The sequence below is a fragment of the Pyrgilauda ruficollis genome, unplaced genomic scaffold (genome assembly GCF_017590135.1).
Source record: "Pyrgilauda ruficollis isolate IOZ18807 unplaced genomic scaffold, ASM1759013v1 scaffold12, whole genome shotgun sequence".
Taxonomy (NCBI): domain Eukaryota; kingdom Metazoa; phylum Chordata; class Aves; order Passeriformes; family Passeridae; genus Pyrgilauda; species Pyrgilauda ruficollis.
The window spans coordinates 6,467,230-6,485,646 of record NW_024510321.1 but is presented as its reverse complement, the minus strand read 5'-3'; the positions used below and the strand labels follow the sequence as shown (position 1 = coordinate 6,485,646).

The 18,417-nt window shown below is 52.5% G+C and overlaps 1 protein-coding gene across 1 annotated transcript; it reads left to right on the top strand.

Annotated features, from left to right (window-relative positions):
• The first annotated feature begins 11,774 nt into the window (after window positions 1–11,774).
• Window positions 11,775–15,056, top strand: MNX1 (motor neuron and pancreas homeobox 1). The gene is made up of 3 exons (XM_041489844.1): window positions 11,775–12,434; window positions 14,411–14,571; window positions 14,664–15,056. Exons 1-3 carry the CDS (start codon window positions 11,831–11,833, stop codon window positions 14,997–14,999), a joined length of 1,101 nt encoding a protein of 366 aa, XP_041345778.1. The 5' UTR covers window positions 11,775–11,830; the 3' UTR covers window positions 15,000–15,056.
• Window positions 15,057–18,417: the final 3,361 nt, after the last annotated feature.

Below are 18,417 nucleotides of genomic sequence, written 5' to 3'. Positions count from 1 at the left end.
TGTAGTCCTGACGTGATAACTATGTCCACTTAATCTTGCATGGAAATTCCTTTTCAGTGTCCATTGGCCTGCACTGATTTATGCAGACACTGCTTTCTTGTGTCACTGTGAACTGCTCTCCATAGATTTTCTGTGTCATTGATTTGCCATCATCTCCACAATCCAATACAATTTTCCTCCACTTGCATTTGATATTCTTATGTTGACACCAAAGACCTGCATCACTAATATTGTATTAACATCATTTTGACATGGGAAGAAACCCTCACGCTAATAACATTTACTGATATTAACTCACCATAATGCAGTTACCAGTAATTTGCTTCCACAGGATTGAGTCTTTGGATTTGACATTCACCCATTCTCTTCAAAGTGCTCCTGATGATTGTACCCTGCAATGCACTTTCCTCTCTAAATTAGTATTAATAATGCAATAGCAATAATCTGATAGATCAGATTTTCAAAGACACCGCAAGCATTTAATTCTCACAACAACCTAGGCAAGAAATAATCTTCCTGTTGCATATAGCAACAAGCTGGAAAGGTTTTTAAGTTTACTTTATGAAAAACCAGTAGATGATTCTTGGAGTAAGGAATAGCCCAAGGGCTTTGTCAGTTGTGTGAGAGACTCACAGCCCTTCAGCTCCTCTACCTGACCCAGACAGGCTCCAGATGGCTGCCCTGACCTGCTGGTCATTCCCCATTCAAAGATTTCATTTTTTGTTACAGTCAGAGATTCTGGCTCAGGCCCTAGCAATCTCTCTCAACAAAATTTAATCAGTACTGATATGTTCCCATGAAAAGTTTCAGTTTTAATAAGTCAGCATTTTCCAAGAGAAAAACATCTGGTTGGAAAACTCCCAGCCCACTCACATCTCTGCTATCAGCTACAGAAAGTCAATATTATTCTCCATCATCAGGACCACCTCTACACTCCAATTTTTTAGGAAAGTTAAACTAAGGTCCCAATAAAGAATATTATTTTTTTAAAAGTGCCCAGATGATGGAAGACCCCAGCAATTTCATGGGACTCCTGTTCCAAAGTCACTCGTAAGCTTTTGAAAATCCCAGTTTAAATCTATCATTTTGAAGTGCAGCTTGATTTTTACAGTCTGGGATTCAAAGACATGGCAAAAGCTAAACAAAGCTTTTTTGAGACCACAAAGTAAGATGATACTGTGCACAGAGTGCTGAGAAGGGCAAGTTTTGAGCATTCCTCTCTTTCACATGTGGATAAGGCAGCAAACCTGGGCTCTTTGCAGGTGGAGACAGTTCTTTTTCCTTTTTGATAGCCATGTTTGTCACCTGGCCTCAGTTCCACTCATTCACCAATATAATTTGAACAGTCCAAAAAAAAAAAAAAAAACAGAGCAGGGCCCCTGCCAAAAGGAGATGTTGGAGCCATGACCCACAGGTATCTTTTTGAAAACTACACTGAGCTCAGCCAGCAGAGGCTGTGGATGAAACCACTCCTCTGTGTATTATCCATTGCCAGAGTCATGGAATCACAGAATCCATTGAATGGTTTGGGTTGAAAAGAACCTTAAAATCCATCCAGTTCCAACCCCTCAGCCACTGGCAGGGATTCCACCCACTAGATCAGGTTGCCCAGGGCCCCATCCACCCCAGACTTGGGACACAAAGCAGCCCAGTACTAACTTCCAGTAGTAATCCTGAGGTACTCACAGCCACTGAGAAACTTTGGGGGAAACAAAAGGATTTTCCAAGCTGCCCACAGCCCCTCTTCTACTTGCTGAAACAATCTATTCAGCAGAGAGCTTTAGGAGAGCTCAGTATTAAATTGTCATTTTGTCAATAAAATGTCATTTCATCAATAGTACGCCCAGGTGGCCAAATGTTTCTGCATAATTAATTCAGCTGATGCATTAAGGAATGTTATACACAATATTAATCAAAAACTACTGTCAATATAAGGACCATACATAAACCCAGCTAAGAAAACTACAAACCTCTTTGAAAGCTGAGCTTTTTTTTTCCAAGATGAGCCTTCAATCTACAGAGATGTGGATTCTGCTATTGAAAATACCATTAAGAAAATAGCGTGATAGTCCATGGAAATATATTATTTAACTCCTCAACTGTTTTGTCATCAGAAGGGCATTACTGGGATCTGAACTTAAATTGTACCATCTGATACCCAGGGATCACAGAGACCAGAGCCTTCAAGGAAGCAGCATTTGTGGTTCTTGGGAAACTCTATAATTTGGCATTTGTGTTTGTTCTGAATAAAAATAAACTGCAAATGTTGTACAGCTTTCTGAGAAAACAGAGCTTTGAGAATACTCTGTCAAGCCAAGTAAAAGCATTTTCTTGCAGTGTGGATTGAAATGGTTTGCCATGTCAAAATTTTTGCAAAGTGGTTCTGCAGTGAAAATGAGGTTATTTAATCCCAGAACCATCAGGAATTCATTCCTCTGTGAGCAGCTGCTGAGCACAGGGGGGGCTGATTGCGCAGAGCACTGACCACCACTGACCACCACTGACCACCACTGACAACCTCTGACCATCACTGACTACCACTGACCACTGCCGACCATCACTGACCACTGCTGACCATCACTGACAACCTCTGACCATCACTGACTACCACTGACCACTGCTGACCATCATTGACCACTGTCAACCATCACTGACCACTGCTGACCATCACTGACCACTGCCGACCATCACTGACCACCACTGACAACCCCTGACCATCACTGACTACCACTGACCACTGGCGAACATCTCTGACCATCACTGACCACTGCCGACCACCATTGGCCATCACTGATTACTGCTGACCATCACTGACCACCACTGACCACTGGCGAACATCTCTGACCATCACTGACCATCACTGACCACTGCTGACCATCACTGACCACTGCCAACCATCACTGACCACTACTGACCACTACTGACCACCATTGACCACGACTGACCACAACTGACCAACACTGACCACTTCTGACCATCACTGATCACCACTGACCACTGGCGAACATCACTGCCCACCGCTGCCCACCGTTGATCTCTCCCTCTGCCTGCTGCTCGGCAGGCTCTGCCCCTCCTGCCCCTCCTGTCTCTCCTCACCCGCCACCACCGTGTCCCTCCCTTCCCCAGCCGCAGCAGCTCTGTCCCCGGTGTCCCCGGGCTCTGAGCTCCGTGCCAGCCCGCAGCGCTCGGCAGCGCCCCTGTCCCCGCTGTCCCCGCTGCTCCCTCGCTGGCCGCTCCAGCCCACGGGAGGCACCAAATCCAGCGACAGGGAGCGAAATCCCGCTCAGAGCCCGGCCGGGAGCGAGGGCAGCCCCTGGAGATGCAGCTAAGCGGGATGTGCCGCTCACGGAGGAGCCACTTTGGGAAGTTTTATGGTTTGGCCCAAGGCTGGGTTTGTGGGATCGGTGACCGGAGGTGTGCCCTGTGCCAGGGGGCTGATCCCGGCCAGCCGCGGCTGTAAATCAGGGCTCAGTGTGCAAACACCTCCACCGGAACACCTTAAACCGGCTGAAAAAAAGAGATTATTTCTTAACCTGGGTCTTTGAAATGGCCGAGCCATTTTTGTTAAAAAAAAAAAAAAAAATGCAGGCAGATATTTCAGATATTCGGGGATTTCGGTCCACTCTGATCAAAGTGTGAAAACGGAGGCAAGTAAAAACAGGTCTAAGAAAGGGTATTTTAGGCATATTTATTTACAAACAAAGTCAGCAGCTCTGCTAACAGCAATAATAATTCGCACGGAAAATGCAGCATCCTTCCCACTCCTAAGAGACTCACCAGCATGAGGCTCAATGAACAATGCAGCAGCATCTGCAAGAGCTCTGTTGGATTTTATATTGATGATATACATGAATATTTTCAGAAGATTTTCAATCATTTTGTTTGCATCAGTCATTCTACCACAAAAATAGCTCTGCTGTAATCAGCTGCAGAAGCAAAACAATTTAGTTCTGCTCTTAAAATTAAGCATTTTATTCTGAAGTTAATAATATGAACTTCAAATTATTTTCTAGCCTTCTATAAACAAGATTATGTTCTTGAAAATTTCATCAGAGATGTTTTTAATTCCATTACCTCCTTGTAATTATTTCCTATCCTTAACATGGGAAAATTTATTCTAGGTTGTTATCTATCTCCAGAAAATTTTAGGTGTCACAAGTTGACAGGTTCTGCACAAATAAGCCACTTAAGCAAAGAAACCACTTAGATTTATCTATTTTATTTGTGTCTGATATTCTCAGTGTGTCTGCATTTTAAATGTATTTTAATGTAAAGGTTAATGGAGTTTTAATAAAGGGCAGATGGCTACTCTAATTGCAGAACACACAGCATACTCTCTTAAAAACCTCTTTAGCTGGCTAGACAGATATTAATAATTTTGAATGCCATTAGAAAAGCAAAGGTTTGAATCAAATGATTCTTCGAAGTCACATTTATTATTAAACCAAAACTGCAATCATTGCATACATTTTGCAAAGAAAAAATTGTATTATCAATATATTTCCCATCAAGTAATCCTGTGAACTCTCTATTGTCTATTAAAATGATTTCTATAAAAGCACCAAGTGTTCAACTTCCTATTACATATTGTTTTTCATCCAGATGTCAATTTTCAGCCTTTTTTTAATTTTAATTCTCTAAACATTTTGCTAGTCACTCAGTCTGCTCCCCACTCCACTGATTTGATTTTTTTTTTTTTTGCAAGAGCATGATTCCTGGCTCACATACCATTATGCATGCACATTGCAATCCCTGGTATGTGTCTTAAAAAAGAGAAGAGAAAAGGAAATAAAAAGCATGAGCTATTTTGTACTAGGCCCTGTGCCAAGGAGAGCTTCCTACCTCCAGAAAAAACAGTGAAAGCAAACTGTATCTATGAATGTCTCCAGAGCAGCCAGTTCACTGGGAGAGGAAGGTGGCCAAATGCTATGCAGAAATCAAGAAACCACAGGTAAAAATACTATGGAGTTTATCACCAAAATAATTTGATTTTTTTGAGCATTTAGAGGCAGGCATTTCAAAGGGCTGATTAAAACCTCAGGCGCTCTGATGTGAATCTGAAGGCATAGCAGAATGACCATGTAACACCTAAAATAATTTAAACCGGACAGCAATTTTCTGCTTTGGAAATAATTCCTCTAACCTCTTCCTGCCCCTGCTGCAGACCCCTCAGCAGAAGCCCATGTACACCATAACCATCCCCATCACCCTCTGAAATTAGCAGTTACATTAACAAGGTTTTGAATTATTGGCTGGGATGCGGTTTGGGGCTCTCCAATGGAAGAGAAGTAAGTTTTATATCATTTTATGAACAGACATTAATCAATGCTAAATCACAATGAGAGTCTTATGGAATCACATATTACAATCTCCTGAATCACAGGAGGAACTCGCTGTGATTGATGTGACTACAATGACATTTGGTACCATCAATAGTGGGAGCAGCTCACGTTTAGGTTTTACCACATTAGGTGCTTTTTTGAGCCCCCCATGGATGGGAGGGACCTTTGGAGCCCTGGCCAGGAAACAATAGTATTTGCCACATTATTAATCTACCCTTATGATTCATCCTTTATCCTTCCTGGCATTTATGTTGTTCCTCTGACATGCACATTGGATGCCCAAAGAGTCCCAGAGCTGAACAGCCTGAAGGAGAAAAGAGGCTTCGTGTATCCTGGAGAGGTGGCAGGTGTCCCACTCTCCATCCACTTGGATCTCTTATTTCTCCAAATAATTCCTCTAAAACAATTACAAGAGGCTTTGTCTGGTTGGAGAGAGGGTCCCATAGAGGCAGGGCTGGAGATGGAGGTGGGAACAACCTAAGTATGGAAGCTCAAGGCAGCCTCCAAGATCTGCGAACCCTGGCACGCTCCCGTTTGGAGAGTGCAGTGACCCCAGTGACAGCAAAGTGCAACTCTGCCTGCTGCAGCAGGGACTCTGTGCACAGCTTTTCTTGGCCCAAACTATCATGGAGAGGTCCAGAATCACCCCAGATATGGGTGGGAGGCAACTTCTCTGTGCTGGTGTTCAAGCACAGAGCAGTGCAGGACCTCCGAGGATGTCCCAGTCCCTGTGTGCAGGTGTCTGAGACACTCAGCCCCACAGTGACCCTCAGGTGCTGGAGGGTAGGATGGGATGGGATGGGCTGGACCAGGGAGGAGGCATCAGCTGAGGGATTTAGGAGACCAGGAATGTTCATGTCCATGTGCACTAAGGGGGAGCCCCAGGGAGACAGGGGAGCAGGAAACAGCGTGTCCTCCACAGTCCTACGTTGTCACAGCCCAGCCATGCTCACCTGCCCCACACAGTGTTTCTGCAGATCACTCACTGCACCCATCCTGCTCCTGGGGGGCTGCTCTGTTGACCTGGTGTATATTCAGGTGTCCCCATGGGCTCCCCTCAAGTGTCACTGCGTGGGGACAGAGCCAGCCCAGCTCATGGAGAAGGTGGGACTGTGTGGAGTCTGTGGCTGTTCAGGGAAGGGGGGCTGCACCGTAGGTAGGATGACCCTGGGAAGGAATTAAACAAGATCACCCATGTTGCCCAGCCTGTGTTTTAGGGCAGCTCTTCGGGGTCTTTCCTACTCAGGAGAGGGGAGCAGAGAAGGTGAAAGAACACCACCCCCCCAGCTGCTTCTGCCACAGGAGGGACACATCCCCTCCACGCCCTGCCCACCCCTTGGGCAGTGCTTTGGGGGAGGGCCCTGCAGATCCCCCCAGCCAGGAGAAGGCTGGTTATTTAATACCCCATTACTTACATTTGGTACATTTTTAATTCCCTCTGTACTCCCAGCCCAGGCTCCTGCACGGGACAGCAGCAGGGGAGGGAGGTGCCAGAGGAGGGGGGACGGGGGGGAGCCCCAAACGCGTTCTGCAGCCCCCGGAACTGCGCTGGGAAAACAAAGCAAAACAAAGCAAAACGAAGCAAACCCTCAGCTTTCCCCCCACACAGCCCGGTTTGCCCGCAGCGGCGGGGAAGGAGCAGCGCAAGCGATTTTCAGAGCGTCGCGCTGCGCGCAGCCACCGCGGCCCCGTGCGGAGCGCGGAAGGGGCCGCGGGGCGGCCGCTCCCCAGCGCGTAAAACACGCGCGGTGTTTGCCAGTGATGCATCTAGCCAGATGTTTAAGACGTATGAGAGAAGAGTAGTTAAAACCCACATTATATAGTTCTGCCTAGTCTAAAATTGCACGCGCTGACCCATATATTTTAAACTGTAAACGGACTCCAGTCACTTAAAATATTGCAACGTCGATAGGACTAATTAATTGGAAATAAGAAACGAAAGAATACAATTAAACGAGGAGAGAATCATTTTCTAATTTAATAGCGGGACATTTATAAAGATCACAAGCTAAAAGGCATCGAATGATCCTATCGACGGAGTGTTAAATCAGCGCAGCTGGAGGCGGGGAACGGCCCCTCTCCCTCTCCCTGTCCCTCTCCCTCTCCCTCTCCCCCGGCCGCCGCTGCCATCGCCGCCCCCGCGCAGAGCCGCGCCCCGGCCCGCGGAAGCCCCGCGCTGTGCCCTGAAATGCGGTGATGTTTTATTAGCCCCCATTTCCTAACAATAATTTATTGCGATAAAACAGACACCCGAGGTCCTCTTAAATTGTCTTTTTATAATGAATAAATTTAAACTGGCTAATTAATATATAAACTAACCCAATTTGTCAGGTTGATTTGTATTTTAGTTAATTGTGAAAGTAATTACCACACGGGCAAATTAACAGCTTTCTGGAAATGACCAAGGCAGGGTTTTTATTTCCTTCCTGGGTGAAGAAAATTCATTTTTCCCAGCTCTTGATGTGATGAATAAAAGTCATAAATCTGGGTGATTGGTGCAGGCAGAGTCTAAATGGCTTCATATTTCATTTTAGGTTTAATAGAAATATTCATGCTCTGTTTTAATGAAATTAAATTGAAGGGGGGTGGACTGAGAGGCTGTCGGTCGGGCTTAAAGGGGCAGAGCACACTGGGTGGGCTTTTTGTTGTTTTCCTGTGGATGAACAAAAACTGTCCAGAGTCCGTTATTCCAGACAAACCGCGACTGGTGCGGGAATTGCAGCGGTAGCAGGAATAAATTCTAAATTTTTGTTTCACATTAGCTGAAGAGCAAGTCTAAAGCAATCCAGGCAAAACTTTGGAAAATGGCTTGTAGGTAAGAAAAAAAATAAAACAACCAAAAAACATCTAGAAAAATTATCCCGGCCTCCTAAGGCACGGCCAGCGTTTTGTCCAGGTGTGGGGTCTGAGGTGAAGGCAGGGTTTTGGCAGACCGGCCCCTCTCTGCAGCTCGGAGATCTTGGAGTGCATGAAATGCCCTTTCCCGGGAGGGACGGGTGGAGGCTGCCGCCCCCCAGACCCCAGGAGGGGCAAGGCGCTGGTGGAGACCCAGTCTCCTTTGGGACCTGCCCGGAGCCCTCCCGGCCACCCCAACTTCTTTGCCGGACGAAAGGAAAAAGTTTGATAACGCAGAGGCATTTTCCAAGTGCCTGAGGGTGCTCGTCCCAGCCCAAGCACCCGGAGGGGCTCATTTTCCTCCCCCCAGAACTGCCCGGGGCAGCCCCCGGCGGGGGAGCCGGGGCCGCTCCGTAATGGATCTGATCTGTGACTTGTTGATTTCCCCTGAGCAAATAAGGCTTTGATGCAGTCCCGGCGAGAGTGGTTAGCTGATGAATTGACAAAAACTAATCAGCTTTATTGGGAAACAGGTTAAGGGCAGCAGAGTGTCAATAATTCTCCGCCTGACCCCCTCATCCATTAGGAGAGGCAGCTGATTAGACCGAGAAGACCCTGTGCTTTTTGCACTGAAATTGCTTTCATAAACTCACCATTATTAGCAGTCAATGCAAGCGGCTAATTTAGAGGAGACATCCCGAGGATGTCACATTTATCAGGGAGGTTTATGTATCATTATCTCATTTACAGAATGTCGCAGTGTAATATGTGTTTTTGGCAATAACGCTGGCCCGCGCCTGCGGTTTGTAGCGGCCTTGGGGATATCGGGGGAGATAATTCGGAAAAATGAGAGACACCCCCATCGCAGGGCTCCGGGTGCTCCGCTGTTCCCACCGGGATTTACCCCAGAGCCCCACGCCGCCCCCTGCGTGCACCGCCCCGGCTTTTCAAAAGGCGAGATAGGGATCTGTTTGCCCACGGCTGGGCAGCGGGGGCTCCCCTGAAAGGGACCACCCGGAGGTGTCGGGGCAGCGCGCTCCTTGCGCTATCTCCGCCGAGATAACCGCGCATTGTTGGCTCCCGGGCAATATACTGGATCAACACAGGTGCGGGAGCCGCGGGGAGTTCAGCAGGCCCGGATGCCCTGCGGCACCTGTGGGGACAAACACACGGAACGGTGCGGAGGAAGGAAAAAAAGGCTTTAAAAATTAAGGAAAGGAAAGGAAAGGAAAGGAAAGGAAAGGAAAGGAAAGTTTAAAAAATGGTACTCAAAAAGAAGAGAAGAAAAAGTCTGAAAATCGAAATCCCTCTCCATGCACTAAATATCCATCAGCCAAAAGATGCGATACCCAGAACGAAGGAGCGGGGTGTCCAGACGGGGCAGCCGGCCTGAGCTGCCCCCGGAGCGGTGATGGACCAGGGTCGGGGGACCATGCGACCCCGCTCCTCGTCCCCCACCACCGGCCGCGCCTTCTGCCCCATCGCCGCCTGGAGAAGCGTTCACGGCACCGCCCGCCCTCCGCCTCCGGCCGCTGCCAGCCGAGCATCCCTCCGTGCTCCGGGGGCGGGCACGCGTCCCCTCTGGTGTCCTGAGCGCAGCCCGGCACCCATGGCTCCCTGCTGAGACAGGATGGCTTTCCCTGCAGCTCGGTCCCTCGTCCCCAAAACTGCCTCGAGAAGGGGCCGCACGCTGTACCCAGAGCAGTGTCCCTGCGTGCGGGACAATCCGCAGCCGCCACGGGCCCGCGCAACCCCGGAGCCGTCGACCCGGGCATCGGGAACCGCCACCGGCTCTGCCCGGAGCGCCCGGCCGGTGACAGTCGCGTCCCCGTGTCCAGCGGGATGGACACCACACATTGGAAGGGGGTGGCCCTCATCCCTGCCGGGGCCGGGACGCAGGGAAGGAGGCGCTTGCGGGTCCATCACCCTCCTCCTCCTCCTCCGGAATCTGTCACAGGGACAAGGTCCGGCCACTCGCTGCTCTGGGACTGCCCGTGCGTGGGGCCAAAGGGACGGTCCATGGGAAACGTGGGGCCGGTGGGGATGCCAGAGGCGACTGCGGCGATCCCGTGTCCGTTCCCTGGGGCCTCCTCAGCCCCTCGGCGCCCGAAGCGGCTCGTTAAAACGACCCTGCGACTCGGTGTCCCCCCGTTCATCCCAGGGAGCGGGGGGCACTGAGGTCTTGTGCAAGGCTCGACCCCAGCCCCCGCGGGTGTGCGAGCTGTGCTCGGGGCGTGCTGGGGTTTCCCGGGCGGCAGCGGCTCTTTGGGAGCATCTGCCCTCCGGGGCCCGTGTGCGGGTGCTGTGCGTGTGCGTGTGGCTCTGCTGTGCCACGCGTGTGCATCGTGCCAGGCCTATGCACAGGTGTGTCCGTGTGCCCGTGCCCGCATGTCTGTCCTGCTTGTGTCTCTCGTGCGAGTGTGTCCGGAAGCTCTAGTGAGGTCAACAGGGGGGAAAAGTCCAGAGGAAAAGGGGAGCACGAGGGCACTGAGCAAAGGGTTCGTTGTCTGTATGTGTGCACACCCCTCAGATGCGCCGCGGACCTCCCTCCCACGGAGCAGTGGCAAGGAGACAAGGCCAAAGTTGTCAGAAATTTTGTTAGTTGTGTTGGACTCCATTTCTCTTCTCCATTTTTTCCCCCCTTTCTCCCTTTCTTTTCTCCCTTTTTCTTTTTCCTCTCCTCTTTTCGTTGCTTTTACTTTTCCCACCCCAGGGGCAGGGGCCGGGAGGGACAGCGCACAGTCCTGCCGCCCCCCGGGTGCGGAGCGGCCCCTCCCGGGGGGCGCTCGCCGATGGAGCCGCGATTTGGGCATTTCCAGCAGCCGAGACCCTTCTCCACGGGGGAGACCTTTTGAAAGGAGAGCGTGTTTGTCTTGGCAGCGCTTCGTGCCGTAGCCTGACCTTTCGCTCACACGGCCGAGCCCCCCCGGGGAAGCGGGACCCTGGTAAGGAGAGACCCCTCGCCCTGCTCTTTCCCTTTTCTGTCCGAGGCTGTTTGCCTTAGATAAGCAGGTGTAATAAGGCTGTTGACAGACCCGGGATTTGGTGGCAGGGTGACTCCCTGACCCGCAGGTGTTTATTCTTTCCGACTCGTTAAAAAGCGGCCGGCGGCGCGTTTACGGCAAATATTTGCCGAGTGCGGGAATGGTGGAAAACTGTCATTGGACACACGGCGGAGCCAGCGCGGCCGGCGGAGAGCCGCGCACTGCCGGGCCTGGGAGGCTTCTCTCCGTGGGGAGCAGCCGGTTCCCCACGGGTGTCCCGGGCTGTCCCCCCGGGTGTCCAGACCTGTCCCCCGGTGTGTCCCGAGCTGTCACCATGGGGTGTCCCGGGCTGTCCCCTCGGGTGTCCCGAGCTGTCCCCCCGGTTGTCCCCAGCTGTCTCCATGGGGTGTCCCGGGCTGTTCCCATGGGGTGTCCCGGGCTGTTCCCGGTGCCGCCGCCCGCAGCGCGGGGCGGGCGCTCGGCGGTGACGGGTGGGCGGCTCGGCCAATGGCGAGCGAGGCCGCAGCGGCGCGGGGCCAATGGGAGCCGCCTGCGGCCCTTGAAGGGGCGCGCCGCGGAGCGCGGCCGCACTGCCGCCCGCCGCCGCCGGGAGACGCGGCCGGCCCGGGGCAGCCGCACGGTCCCCAGCCGCCTCCCGCCGGCGCTCCCATGGAAAAATCCAAAAATTTCCGCATCGACGCGCTGCTGGCTGTCGACCCCCCCAAGGCGGCGGCGGGGCAGAGCGCGCCGCTGGCCCTGGTCACCTCGCTGGGCGGCAGCGGTAGTAGCAGCAGCGGGAGCGGCAGCCCTCCGTCCTCGTCCTCCTCTTCCTCGTCCTCTTCATCCTCCTCCGAGCACCCCTCCGGCGGCCCCGCCGACTGCCTGCGCACGGACAGCCCCTCTCCGCCGCGCCTCCTGGCCGCCCACTGCGCCCTGGTCCCCAAGCCCGGCTTCCTGCCCGGGGCGGGCACGGGCTCGCACCCGCACCACCACGCCTCGGCGGCCGGCATGGCCCTGGGACTGCACCCCGCGGCGCCCGGCGGGCCGGGCATGCCGGCGCAGGCGGCTCTCTACGGGCACCCAGTGTACGGGTACTCGGCGCTGGGCGGGCAGCACCCGGCGCTCTCCTACCCCTACTCGCAGGTGCAGGGAGCGCACCCCTCGCACCCCGCCGCCGACCCCATCAAGCTCAGCGCCGGCACCTTCCAGCTGGACCAGTGGCTGCGGGCCTCCACCGCGGGCATGATCCTGCCCAAGATGCCCGACTTCAACTGTGAGTATTTACCTCCCTCCTTCCGCAGCCGCGTCCCCTCCATCTCCTGTCCCGCTGCACGGGCCTACGGGAGCTGCCTCCTTCCCTGTCCCCGCCTAAACAAGCTGCAGACTTAAACTGGAAAAGACGCTTTTATTTTTGGCAAAATTTATGTCAGAAGAAAGAAATAGCGCTCCGCAACGGGAAACGGGGGTGTGCGGTCGCATCGCCATTCCCTGCCCTTGAGGAGTCCCGGACAGGCTGGCCTCTCACGGCGGGTTAAACGGGAAGGTGACAAATGCCTCCCCTGCCTTTGCAAATGCCCTTTCCCGCCGTTCCCGGAGGGTAGAAGCCGCCGGGGAGGGGAGGTGGGAGTTGGTCAGGGGCCAGGGCAGGATTCCTTATGGTGTCCCTAAAACCCCAGTCTCAATGTAACCCCCAAAAAACGAGGTGGCAGGTCGCATCACTCACTCACCGTTCTTAATTTTATTTCTCCTTTATCGGAAATGGACGTGTAATAATGATGTCGGGCCTCCTAGGCAAAGTAGGGAGGATCTGGGATCGGCCAAAAACTTGGGGTTCTGCATCCCCTGGAGATAACGAATAGGAAAGGAGTACGAAGGGTTTAGGTCTGGGCTCTGGAAAGACTGGGAGTGCTGGATGGAGCCAGGCAACCCCGGAGTCCCAGCAAAGCGCCGTGCCGAGCTCTAGGCCTCGCGGCGATGGGGAACTTGCATGCATCTGGTTTAAGCAAAGATCATTTTCGGAGGTGTGAGCTCTCGGTGGGAATGGCCGGTTTAACAATACCGGAGGTGTAGTTTTACGAAAATCATGCCAGGAAAAGAATTGCGATTTTTTTTCCCCCCTTCTACTCGGCACACACGTTCGCAGACAAAAAAGTCCATTGTTTTCTCTCGGATTGGGATTGTTTAGACTGGAACATTCAAGAAGAAAAAATAATTAGGAAAGCTGTTAGAGTCTTGCCTCTCAAACAAGGGGCAGAGGGGAATAAATAACCAAGCAAAACGAGCCTCGGAAAATCGCACCGCGGTGAGAAAATCTCCCGGGCGCTGCGGCCGGGAGCGGACACTGTCCTATTCTTTCTGCTGCTTTAGCGAGCTGTCTCCAACCGTGGCCGGGGAGCAGAAGACGCCCTTTCCCAGATCTCTTTTATTTTTCTAAACCTAATAACCAAAGTATCTAAATAATTTGAGAAATGGGCAGTAGCGCTGCCGGGTCGCATGCCCAGGGGTGTCGGGGCCTTCAAAGAGGCTCAGTTCCCGCTTTCTCGTGGCTGAATTATTTTTGTTTTGGTATTTTTTTCCCTCCTCTAATAAATCCTTTGTTTTAATTATTTTTTTAATGTGGAAAACACGCTTTTTTTTTTTTTTTTTTAGTTCCTCACCACCCCCCGTTTCCAATACAGCTTTCTAGTCCTCGCTGATGATTTACGCTCCGAGGGGCAGCCGGTGCAGGGCGCGGAGCGGGCCCGGTCTCGGTCCCGGTCCTGGTTCCTGCTAGCAATCCCGCTAATTAAACGGATATGGGCGGGCAGGGAGCGCGACAGGTTTAACTAAAACATTAAATGGAGCAAATTGCCGCTCCCCGGAGAGCCCCGTGCCCCTTCGCCGCGATCCCTGCCTTCGGTTTATTGTCTCGCGTTTGTTAGGCTCTTGGGAAATCAAGAGACATATTTTACTTTATTTAAAAGATTTCATTTAATTCCTTTTTTTTTTTTTTTTTTTTTTTTTTTTTTTTTTTTTTTTTTTTTTGTCCCTGTGGGCGATCCCCTGACACGGCGGAAGCCGAGAAATCCCGGAGTCAGAGGGCCTGGAGGCGATCCCCGCCTCGCTCCCGTGGATAATGGTCCAGCCTTGCTTCAATCACACGCAGAGCCTTTCCTGCCTCCCCGCTTCCCAGCGGGATTCCCGGGGGATGCGCGGCCGCGGCAGGGCGGCTCCGCGCTCACCTCCGCGCTCCCCCTTCTCCTTTCCCAGCCCAGGCGCAGTCCAACCTCCTGGGAAAGTGCCGCCGACCCCGCACGGCCTTCACCAGCCAGCAGCTGCTGGAGCTGGAGCACCAGTTCAAGCTCAACAAGTACCTCTCCCGGCCCAAGCGCTTCGAGGTGGCCACGTCGCTCATGCTGACCGAGACACAGGTGAGTGTCCCCGGCCCCGCGGGGGCTGGCCGGGCGTGGCCGCCCCCGCGGGCGGTGGATGAGGGGATGTGCTTGTGTCCCATCTCCCGCAGGTGAAGATCTGGTTCCAGAACCGGCGCATGAAGTGGAAGCGCAGCAAGAAGGCGAAGGAGCAGGCGGCACAGGAGGCCGAGAAGCCGAAGGGGGGCGGCGGCGAGGACAAGGGGGATGAGGATCTGCTGCTGCCCGCCCCCGAGAAGAGCGCCGGGAGGAGGATGCGGGAGCTGCCCGACAGCGAACCTGAGGACGAGGAAGAGGAGGAGGAGGAAGAGGAGGCGGCGGCGGCGGCCGGGAGATGCTGCCCGTACCACTCCTCCGACTGTTCCGAGGCGGACGAGGAGGACACGCAGCCCCGGGGCCGGCACGGAGCCCCGGCGCAGCCCCAGTGAGCCCCCGTGGGTCCTGCCCCTCCAGCCGTCCCGCCGCTCCTGGTTGGCGCCGGTCCCGCTCCCGCCTTGTTCTGATTTCTCCCTGCTTGGAGAGGGATGGAGAAGAGGAGCCTCCGCATGCCGGGCTGGGAAGAGGATGTATCGTGAATACAGTGTTATTATTGACTGAAAACCAGACAAAACTTGAGCTCCCCCACCCCCCATCCCTGCCCCCTGGAAGCGCGCTCCTTTCGCTGAGTATTGGAAATGTTTTGTTCTTACTATATATCGGGAAATCTGTTTATGTCATGAACGTTAAAACTGCTGGAAATCTCAATACTGTCTTTATTTTTGTATATCGTATTTATAAAAAAAAAAAATTACCTCTACTTATGCATGCTAAATTATTCCCCAGGTCCTCCCACCCCTGCGATGGGGGGGAAAATAAACGGCGTTTTTTACTGGAGGTGTACGAGCGCTGTGTGAGGGGAGGATGCTCCCGAGCCAGGGCATCCCGGTGCTTTGGGAGGGGTCGAAGAGCTCGGGAGGGAGCCGGGAGCCGCTTCCTAATCCGAATTTAGCCGTGCAATGTCCGATACTGAGGATATTCTGGAGAGGAGCGCTTCAGTACAGGGGTGAGCTGCCTACCCCCGGCAACAGCCCTGCGGGTTTCGGGGAGGCGGCGGCGCTCCTGGCCGTGCGATGCTTTTGGGAGCTCGGGGACTGGTGGGGACCATCCCCTCCCAAGGGGCTGGGGCCTAGGAAAAGAGGGAGCATCCTGCATACTGCTTTCCTGGGGAGGCTCGACTTCCAAAGCAGCGAGGCGCTCCGGTGCCCTCCCCGGTACCGAGGACGGGACCCCCGACTCCCCGCCCCGCCGGCGGTGGAGCGCGGGGTTTTCGATAACTGCGCGATTTATCTCGCCAATAAATTTGCAGATCAATTAATCCCTGTCACCGCGACTCTTCGCCAAATCAATTATGGCGAATTTAAATATAATCACTGGCTCATCCCCGCCAGCTCAGGGCCACGTCTGGCAATTCATCCCCATGAATGAACGACGGGGCGGCTCCGCTCCGCTCCCGCGTAGGGCCGCGCAAGGGGGCGGAAGGATGCGGCTCCCGCACCCCGCCGCTCGTGGGGCACCGCTCCCCCTCCTAGCCCCGGGAGATGAGAATGAGGAGCTCTGAAACACAGAGCTTTTCCACTCCCGTGCACTTTAAAAATAAAACAATAATAATTTTAATAAAGAGGTTTTCTACAAAATCGCATTAACGTATGAGTGTGTCCTATGAGGCCACAGCGTGGCCCCTCTTAACTGCTTCTGTAAAAATCCGCCCAGTGAAACACAGGCTGGCGGATGCATGAAATTATGGGATGAGATTCAGGAAGGAAAAGTGTTGTCCCTCACGGAGAGTTTCAGGTGGGTCAGCTGGAGGTGGCACCCAGGCATAACCAGCTCACCGGGCTGGCACGCCCAGTGCCCCGGGGCGACACGCCAAAAATCACAATCTATCAAAAATCTGAACAGATCCTATATGTCAAAAGATTTGATCGGGATAATCTCGATTTGGTCTTGACCGGCAGCTAACCCCTTGCACGGAAACGATTGCGTCGGAGGCTTTGATTTAAATTTGTAAACGATTTTCTTTTGGTCACAGGCTGTGGAGATTTCAAGGCGATAGAAAAATAAAGTCATTAGTATCTCTGTGGTTTTTCACGCCGCTGGCTGAGGCTGCATCTTCATGGGTGAAGGGCCGGGCAGGAGCGCGCAAGACCCGCGTAGGGCCGCTGTGGCTCATCCGCCCTAATCACGGCGACACATCCGAGTTACTGTCAGCAGGATTTACCTCTTGCTGCTACCTTAAAACGTCTGAACCGTATCAGTCTGTACGACACCTTATTATCTCAAAAAAAATCAATAAATTAAATATAACACAAAATTTTTATAACAACACAAATAAAACAACAGTAAATTAATAATAATAATAATAATAATAATAATAATACCTGAGATCACACCCCCACCAAACAATAAAGATCCTCCCTCAGTCATTAATTTCTAATTAAACACCCACTAATTAAGCTGGCAGACGTGCCCCACCGGGTCAGAAATATCCTGTATGCCCAAGAGCTGTGTGTCCAAACTCGCCTCAGCCCCACGGAAACCAGCCTTGCGGGTACAGGCAGCTATTCACGGACCCGGTATCAAAGTCCTACCGGTGTATTGTGTCTGTCTCAATAAAATTAATCTCTTTAAAGCCCAGCGTCTCACAAGAATACCTTCAGTGTTCCAGACTAAAAGGGCAAATATGTTTTTCAGATTCTGTTTTTATGGACGGATTAAAGTTTATTTTCCATAATAGGGCACCTAATAAAACTCATAAAGCTCTGTCAGTCTTACAGCTGGTGGCCTCATTTAACACTTTCACTTCGTAAATCATTTTACAACTTACCAGGTGTTTCCAAAACTGAAAGGAAAGGAGGGGGAGAGAGAGAAAGAAGGGGGAAGAGAAATTAAAGTCACTTAAAATATAGATACGGTCCTTTGGCTCTGGGTGCGTTTGCATTGTCGCTTGGAAGGGCTTCAAAGAAGGTGTCGGTCCCAACGGGGGAGAAAAGCCTTTTAATCAGGATTTCCCACGCTCTTTTGAAGTGCGGAGGCTCGTCCCCACGTGCGGGGCAATCAAAGGCTCGGGGTGATTAGCGGGGCCGGTAACGCGTGCCGCACGCTCCGCGCTCCCGGAGCGCCCCGGCCGGGGAAGGCTCTGCCGGGGGGCCCGGCCGGGAGGCACCGAAGGGACCCCGTTATCAGGCACAAGCCAGCCCGGCCAGCGGCATCGCTGTCTGGCTGAGCCCGCAGCGGGGTCCCCGCAGCAGCTCCGGGGTGTCCCCGCATCCCGCCTCACCCCCGGCACCCTCACCCGGCCCCAGCGCCTGCTCTCCGCCTACCTCCCCAACACCGACCCCCCTGCACCCATTTCCAGAGCATCCCCAACACCCAGCCCCGGGTGCCCCGCTGGTGTTGGTGGGGCGGCGCTGCCTCAAGACCCAGCACAGGCAGGGCTTTAATCTAAACTCCTGTTTGTAATTTCATTATTCGGTCGGTTCCCTCCCCAGACGCAGTAGGTAACAAACCTCTTAAAATTTTCATTGCTGTACTTGAGAAGTGGTAAGTATGAACACGGACCTTTGGTAGACGTTTTACTTTAAAAAGCAACATGGTTTAGGCATGGATGTCATTAACTGGCAATTTCACAAGCATTAAGTGCTAAAACAAAAGAACAAAAACAGGATCCATATGTTCGAGGTAAACCTGCTAAAATTCTTTCAAATGGGAAACCATAAATATATAATCTCCCTCAAACTCTCCGTGAAACTGCTGCGAATGAAATACACCGCTAGCAGAAAGACTATTGATTATTTCTGGAGTCCAAAC

Bases quoted from the DNA above. Each gene is read 5' to 3' on its own strand.
- MNX1 (XM_041489844.1), top strand. From the start codon at position 11,831: ATGGAAAAATCCAAAAATTTCCGCATCGACGCGCTGCTGGCTGTCGAC. The intron at 12,435-14,410 runs GTGAGTATTTAC...CTCCTTTCCCAG, and splicing joins CAAGATGCCCGACTTCAACT to CCCAGGCGCAGTCCAACCTC. The intron at 14,572-14,663 runs GTGAGTGTCCCC...CATCTCCCGCAG, and splicing joins TCATGCTGACCGAGACACAG to GTGAAGATCTGGTTCCAGAA.